This window comes from Cynoglossus semilaevis, chromosome 19 (assembly GCF_000523025.1).
Source record: "Cynoglossus semilaevis isolate Cse_v1.0 chromosome 19, Cse_v1.0, whole genome shotgun sequence".
Taxonomy (NCBI): Eukaryota; Metazoa; Chordata; class Actinopteri; order Pleuronectiformes; family Cynoglossidae; genus Cynoglossus; species Cynoglossus semilaevis.
The window spans coordinates 5,955,985-5,963,415 of record NC_024325.1 but is presented as its reverse complement, the minus strand read 5'-3'; the positions used below and the strand labels follow the sequence as shown (position 1 = coordinate 5,963,415).

The 7,431-nt window shown below is 38.9% G+C and overlaps 1 protein-coding gene across 1 annotated transcript; it reads right to left on the bottom strand.

Annotated features, from left to right (window-relative positions):
• Positions 1 to 6: 6 nt before the first annotated feature.
• Positions 7 to 7,429, bottom strand: LOC103394992 (heterogeneous nuclear ribonucleoprotein L-like). Its single transcript, XM_008332517.3, has 13 exons — positions 7,346 to 7,429; positions 6,955 to 7,073; positions 6,275 to 6,512; positions 5,818 to 5,903; positions 5,587 to 5,683; positions 5,420 to 5,492; positions 1,842 to 1,877; positions 1,528 to 1,596; positions 1,190 to 1,440; positions 968 to 1,089; positions 652 to 853; positions 517 to 574; positions 7 to 225 (listed from the first exon to the last, which is right to left on the bottom strand). Exons 1-13 carry the CDS (start codon positions 7,427 to 7,429, stop codon positions 71 to 73), a joined length of 1,590 nt encoding a protein of 529 aa, XP_008330739.1. The 3' UTR covers positions 7 to 70.
• Between the last annotated feature and the right edge of the window lie 2 nt (positions 7,430 to 7,431).

Genomic DNA, 7,431 nt, shown 5'->3' with positions numbered 1-7,431 from the left:
CCCACCTGGAGCAGAAAGCAGAAGATTTATAAGGATCAACCAAGTAAACAAAGTACAGAATATACAAAACTCACATAAAATGTCCTTTGGTAACGTGAATATGTATGTGATATAATGATAAGCATTTACTTGGGTTTTTCATCTGGAAATGGTTCATCATAGCAAGGCCTTCCATCGCATCACTGATCGATTCCCACTCAAGCAGGCCAGATGAACTTCTCTCACCTACAAGGTACACAAAACTTTTTAAGATCAACTAAAATGAACATACTGTATATACTTAACTAGGTGGCTGCATTTGAAGGCAGATCTTACAATACAGTATACTGTATTTCAGTCGTTAATTAATCAAACAGGGAAAAAACACACCCAAACTGAATACAATAATTAGTGTTAATGCATCTAACCTCATAACAGATGTTAAAACATCTCGTCATCATGACAACTCCTACTATGAAAACACTACTCTTATCCACCATTTTATGATTTAAACAATTAATAATCCCTGTTACTCACTTTTTGTATTGAAAAGCTTTACACTTGTGGGACTCTTGATCCCCATTTCATCGCAGACCTACAAGACACAAAGATATGTGAAACACTTGACAAGATAACTTTTCATTTAAGGTTCCTGTTAACGCTCTGTATTACCTGGTTGAAAATCTCCTCAGAGATGTCAGGCTGTGCGTTAAAGAAGTGCAAGACATTGCTGGGGTGTTGGATACGATTTTTAGCTGCCTGCTCAGGAGAGGTGAAGCGGTTGTTACGTGAGCCATGGAAATCCTTGAAGCTACTGGTGTTATCTTCTAACTGGTAACACTGTCCAGGCACAATGGCCTGCTGCTTAGACACACTGGCCAGAAAACATACTCAACATTAGTTCGTCATCTGTATGATGTAATGCTGTATTCTCTTTGAGGGGTTTTTTATGGCACTATTTTCTTAAGTTGTAAAGAGTAGTTTGTACCAAACACTGAGCTTCTGTCCAAAAAGAAAATTGTTGTTGAGATGAGTGATTGCTCTGTCCACAGAATACCCATCTCCCATCTCCACCATTGCAGCTCCAGGTTTACTCTTCATGAACTTCACCTATGGAAAAGAATGATCTAGTTTAATGACTATTACATAAGGAATGACTTATGGACAATGAGCAAAACTGTCTTTGTCTCTTTCAAGACCTTTCACTCACCCTCTCTACATTTCCATAGAGGCAAAAGATGTTAAAGACCCTGTCAGCATTGATCTTTGATGGTTCAAGTCCATACACCATAAGAACTGGAGAGTCGGCATGAGGACCATACTCAGGAGGTGGTGGTCCATATCCAGGGCCATAGCGCTGGCTACTGCGACCACGCCCACCCATTCCGGGCCCCATGCGGTGGTGAGGAGGAGGACCGTAGCCCTCTTCACTGTAAGCATGGTAACCACCTTGGGGGCCAGCTTCATTTAAAAGAGAATACAAGGCACAGCTAAAGAAAGAGCCTTACATTATTCCATATACCGGGACAACATTTTGTGCATACTGACCATAATCAGGAGGATGGTCTCCTAGAAGAGCAGGCTGCCTCTGACGTTTGTTGGGATTGGCATTGGTATCTGTAACAGTAAATAATAACTTGCATTAATACAAGACTTACGCTAATAAGCAAGCGATGTGACAGGGTGAATGACAGTGAAAGACAAGCAACACAAGACAACGTTGTGTGTTTGCAGGCACTCAGCTCTTTTAGGAATTTGACATAATGGAGATTTTTAAATGTTTACATTTTCAAATAATAAAAAAACCCCAAAGAAGCACTTTAAAGATCTACTTCATGAGATATCCTAGTAAATACACACACCTTGTGAACTGTTCCAATTGCCTTCACCGTCAGCATCTGTGCAGGTACACATACATATACATGTCAAATCCAAAATAAGCTTCACTTTGAAATTTGAAAAAACTGCATTGACATGACGATACAAAGCATTTGATTGAAGGTCAGAGATCAGAATATGAGTCAGTGCCATAAACAGCACCAGTGATCCAACTGTGTTTTATTGGAAACTATTAAAAAAACTGATTTGAGACACAAATTAAACATCAGGAATGACAGACATCAAATATTTGGACTACAACACACCATTATATCAAAATAATATGTACAATGTCAGTCCTCTATAGAACAAAATTCAAGGGCCCATTCACAGAATTAACAGAACAAACTAACTCACGTAATTGGCAATTATATATTTATGCATGCTTCAATATTGAGTTATAATCACAGTTAAAATAAATTTTTTTTTTTTTTTTATCAGAGCACGGACTTATTGGACAACATTTTTTCCACAGACTAATTTTCCTAAAATCATGTACAAAAGCACAACAAAAACCACCCACCCCAAGAAATAATGAGCAAAAGCACAAAGGGAGCTAAACTAATTTTCCAAAACTCATCCTGCATGAATTTGGCTCTGGCCCAAGTTTAGTCCTGAGAACAAGAATTTGATGAAAATATAGCATCAACTTCTTGGATTCTGGACCATTCAATTTAACAACAGTTCAAAAGAAACCCACACAGCATTAAGGTATGTGGAGTTTGAGATTAAAACTCTACTGTGAATATGTGTCAAAATGAAGCCATGGGAATTTAAAGCTATAAAATGAAATGAAAAAGGTAGGATTTTACTGCAGTTATTTTGTTCTTATAGCCTAGAAATTATTTGGAAATCCATCCAGTAAATCCAGAACAGGCGTTCTAGACATACTGCCTTAACATATAATAGATAGTTATAGATTGTCAGACACTGTCTCATAATTGTATAACCATCTTTTGCATTCATTCACCCACTTTGTCAAACAATCAGGTTACCCATGAGTTTCTTTGAAGTACTTACAGCACCACACATGGAGCATAGAACACAGTGGGCAGGTAGGGGGCAGTCTTCAGCAACCCGCCAACCTCTGACTCCAGCCTGAACTGACTCTCAAGCCTTATTTGTCTTCTTTTCCTCCTTCCATCCCAACCATCAGAAACAAAAGTACATCCACAGATCCATCCCTGGTGTGTGCACGCTGCCAGTTTGTTTTAAAAGTTGGAGTAGGAGGCTCAATTCCAGCTTACCGTGATCTGACCACAAAGCAGGACATTTGCACCATGTCAGAGTGGGCTGTCAGTCCACAGAAACACTGAGCCAAACCTGCATCACACAGGAGGTGTTAAAGATATCACTGTAGGCCAGTGCAAAAAGGGGTCAATGAAATAACGCAGAAACAACATAAGAAAAGCAGAGAGAGGAAAATGGGGAGGAAGGCAGAGGGAAAAACAACACACCAGAGTCCTTAAATGTAGGCAAGGCTGGGAAAGGATTTTTATACTGTTTGCCTCTGTGCGTATGCTTGATGTTGTTTGATGGTTGTGTCTTCACTTGCCCCCCTGTGGATGTTTCTTCTTGTGTGAAAATGGGAGTGAAAAGCCATCTAGTGCTCGCCAATAAATCATCTGGAGTATCTGTGTGATGATATGCTGTCACTGCAGTAGAGTTCTGTATGTTGCCGTAAATGTTCACCTCGTTGTGTTGTGGTGTTGTGTTCGGCACAGAACACCAGAGATTACAGCTCAGAAAGAGTGCAGCCTTCTTTTTTTGTTTACAGCGCCAGTATGTAGTGTCATCTGTTCCCTGGTCAGGCTGAATGTGTCAGAAATCTCCTCTGTTGCTCCCTGTAGTAGTGTTATGCCAGGAACATCCCAAAAGCTAGGTGGTGTGGCCGCAACGAGCGCATGCCTGTCTCCAGCTTTTCAATCATCAATGTTGTGTGTCAAGAGTGTTGACTCCTCGGGATGCTGCACATGTGCTGTACTGGTAAAAAGGTGCTGGTAGATGCTTGTTATTCTACCATCAGTCTGTGGTGGATATGCGAGGTGTCTGTTCACGTGGCCTTGGGATACCTCTGTCATTCATATTAAAATGGTGGATGAAGACCACCACCAAAATGTCAAATGTCCACGACAAGTGGTGGAGATAAGGGTGGTGGTGATGATGATGATGATGAACTTGATATTGGCAAGTACTGAGTTGAGGTTGTGTTCCAGTGTTTGCCGCCCCACTGTGTCCGATGTATGCCAGAGGGCTAATTGACATTAGCTGTGGGTGCTGTTATGCTGTAGTCGTAGAAAGCACTGCATCTCTGTAGCATGTATCTGTTTAGACGTAAGCCTGTTTGATTTTTGCACAGTGAGGACACAAGGAGTATCTTTGCTTCATAAGGCAGCACAAAGTACAACAGCATAAATGTTCAAAAGCAAACCCGCAATGTACAGATTATTATTCTGGTCGTTGACAAACAGCAATGTCTTTAACAGTGTCCAGAAAGTAATAGTTAGTAAAACCTATACTTGGAATAAAATCAATGTTTTTGCACTTTTTGGTTAGATATTTTTTGTGTATACAGAATTTCTTTTCATTTAATATGATTGTTTGTAATAAATGAATAATTTGTACATGCATTTCTTCAAAATAAAAGCCATGTCTCATCTGAAATATGTTTTTGCTTTTTTTGTTACATGTAAGTTCTCCATGTAAATTTGATACAGCCTTGTTTTGTTAAATGTTTACCCATCTCAAACAAGCAGGATCATAGAGCCACAGACCTGTCTAGCTTGACTGGTTCTGTATGTAGCAGCACGCAGATATTAACTAATATTTTTACTATAAAGAGGAAGGAATTTCATGGTAATAGAATGTATTTGTTGTATAAAATAGAGATTTAATGAACAGGAATATTCTTGTGGCTCAAATCTTTATATTACATGGTCAGTATTGCTTGATATAGTGAAGCTAGCTACTGACTAGGCATAGTTTTTAGCAATAAATGAACAGCTTTCAAAAAATTGCAACAAGACATTTCACATCTCATGAGACCTTAGGCAGACTTGTGTTTAGAGGCCTTTGAGTCTATGTGGCAAATACACATGTCTCATTTAAGTCACAACAAAATCTCCACTATGTTTAAAACTGTGTTGGCAGGTGCAACAGTCACCAGTGTTTACTGAGTTGGGGATAGGCTGTGGCATGCACATGTGCAGCCATAGCATGCTGGATAGAGAATGTGAACTGTGTCAAAAAGTCTGGCTAAGTGTGGTCCAGTGACGTGTGCACTGATCTTTTTACATGCATACAGTAAGACTGTCTTCGAGGATGGCTGCCTATGAGGATGCTCCTCATGCCCTTACATAGTGCAGTTACATTGTGGTGAAAATACATCAAGACTGTGAAGGCATCACAGGGATACTGCCTGTGAACATCTTAAGAATTATGAAAAACAATTTACAACGGTGATCAAAGGCAGTACTCCTGGAGACAGAAAAACCCAGTATAGTGACATGTGAAGAAAAGAGAAAGTAAACTAAAGATTGTTAGGACTTGGTTTGTGACTTACCTTGGCCGCTCAAGGTTGGGTTTGTGTAGTCCCACGTGTCTTGGTCGTTTTTGAAGACGTTGAGGCGTGCAGGCTGCAGACATAACATTGTTAGACAAAATTCTTGCTACCTTTTTTAAAAACCCAAATCGGGTGAAAAGGATGATCAGACATAGTCGGGCACTCACCTTAGCATACTCTATCTTCAGTGTGCAACATCCAGAATAGATATCTGCCCCATTCAAAGAGGCTTTTGCTCTCTGGGCACTTTGGACAGTATCAAATGTGGCAGCAAATAATTAAGAAAAAGTGTGACTTGAATTTTTATATGCACTTAAACAACATATTATGGTATTACAGTCACCATATGGCTAGTAAAAATAAGTTAAAATATACAGTATATTCAAACCAAAGGATATTCAACCATAGCCTGGACACCATTCTTTCTGAAGATCACAATCCTCTGCACAGGACCACAGTTGTTGCAGATAGTGTAGAGTACATCCTGTAAAAGCCAAGCGAATAATTTAGTTAGTTTCAAAAAATGCAAAATATGTTCTGTACATTAAGAGGTTGTCTGATAGTACAACAAAACAAAGAGCACCAACGTGAACTGCCATATTATATTATATATTGTTATATTCTGGAATGAAAAAGTAGGCTTTTTTTAACAGATGAGAAAATAACACCTGTCAGCATTTACAAATGTTGTAATCAAATAAATTGTGGTTATAAGTAAAACTGACAACTATTGTTATAAATACTTCAGTCTCTGGGAAATGCCACAAACTAAAGGACCATTCAATAGTTGATAATTCTTACATTTGTGATATAAATTATATTATTTCTTTTCACAACAAACAAATACACTTTTACCGTGGTAATAGGATAAATGGGGTTTATAATTGTGAGCAGCAGCACATTGTTGACACTTCGGTTGTCATCCGAGTCCCCTGGCCTGGAGATCTTTTGGCTGGTGGAGTAGTTGATGAAAGCAGGGTGGCCTGCGATGTAAACCTGGTTATCTGCAGCATAAGCGACAGCATTGCAGGAACCACTCATGTCCTCATATTCCACCAATGCCTGGCGTTTCTTAGGCATCATGACCACATAACTGAAAAAGGGAAAAGGGTAGCAAAACTAAATTGATGTTTAGTTGATGAAGTTTTCTACATTGCTACTAATTACCTGAATTTTAAATTTTTTGTGCACAATATTACATCTGAAAAATTAATTAAAAACAATCTATTGCTTTTTTTTAAATAAAGAGAAAGAAAATAATGACCATAAAATGACAGGGAGTGTCACAAAACAATATTGAGTCTCATTGAAACTATTCTATTCTGAGCCACTAAAAACTTAACATTTAAGTAAAGGAAGTTGCAATTTAGTTTCCTTAGATTTAAGGTGATGATGAATCACTCATAAAAAAAGCAACTCAGCTTTTAATAAAGACAACGGTTTTAAATTGAGGGAAAACTGTTGAGTATATCACCATGTACATTTACTCATCTGGAGCACATAAGGACAACAAGTCGGTGTGGACTTGGTCTTACCTGATGGCTCCAAACTCCTGCAGAGCCTCCACCAGGTCAGCTTCCATAATACCGTCTACCAAACCCCTGATGTGCACCACTGATGACGGCAGCGGTTTATGGGGGTCTTCATAGCTCTCCTTAAAATTCAAACATAAACACAATACAATTATATATTTACACACATGTAACGTATGTTTCCGCGAATCCATGAATTGTATTCGTTAATTTTTAAAACCTTTGTCAGAAGCACTACAGTCGGGTTTGAATGGTTTACCTAGCTACTTAGCTTTTTCCACCGGTGTAAAACGCACCACGTTGTCTAGCAAATAATTGTATATTTAATCGACAAAACCTCATATTTTAACACGGTATAATGCGCCAACTACAAAGATATGAAATAATGTCTTACAGTTGTCATTCCTCCGTCCTCAGTTTTCTGTCTTTTGGTCGCTCTGCCACCGTCTCCGTAATATCTGCCCGCAGTTGCAGCCATGT

Excerpts from the sequence above, each read along its gene's own strand:
- LOC103394992 (XM_008332517.3), bottom strand. The coding sequence starts at position 7,429 with ATGGCTGCAACTGCGGGCAGATATTACGGAGACGGTGGCAGAGCGACC. Across the intron at positions 1,597-1,841 it reads CAATTGGAACAGTTCACAAG|ATACCAATGCCAATCCCAAC; the intron begins GTGTGTGTATTT and ends TTACTGTTACAG. Across the intron at positions 854-967 it reads GGACAGAAGCTCAGTGTTTG|TGTGTCTAAGCAGCAGGCCA; the intron begins GTACAAACTACT and ends TTTTCTGGCCAG.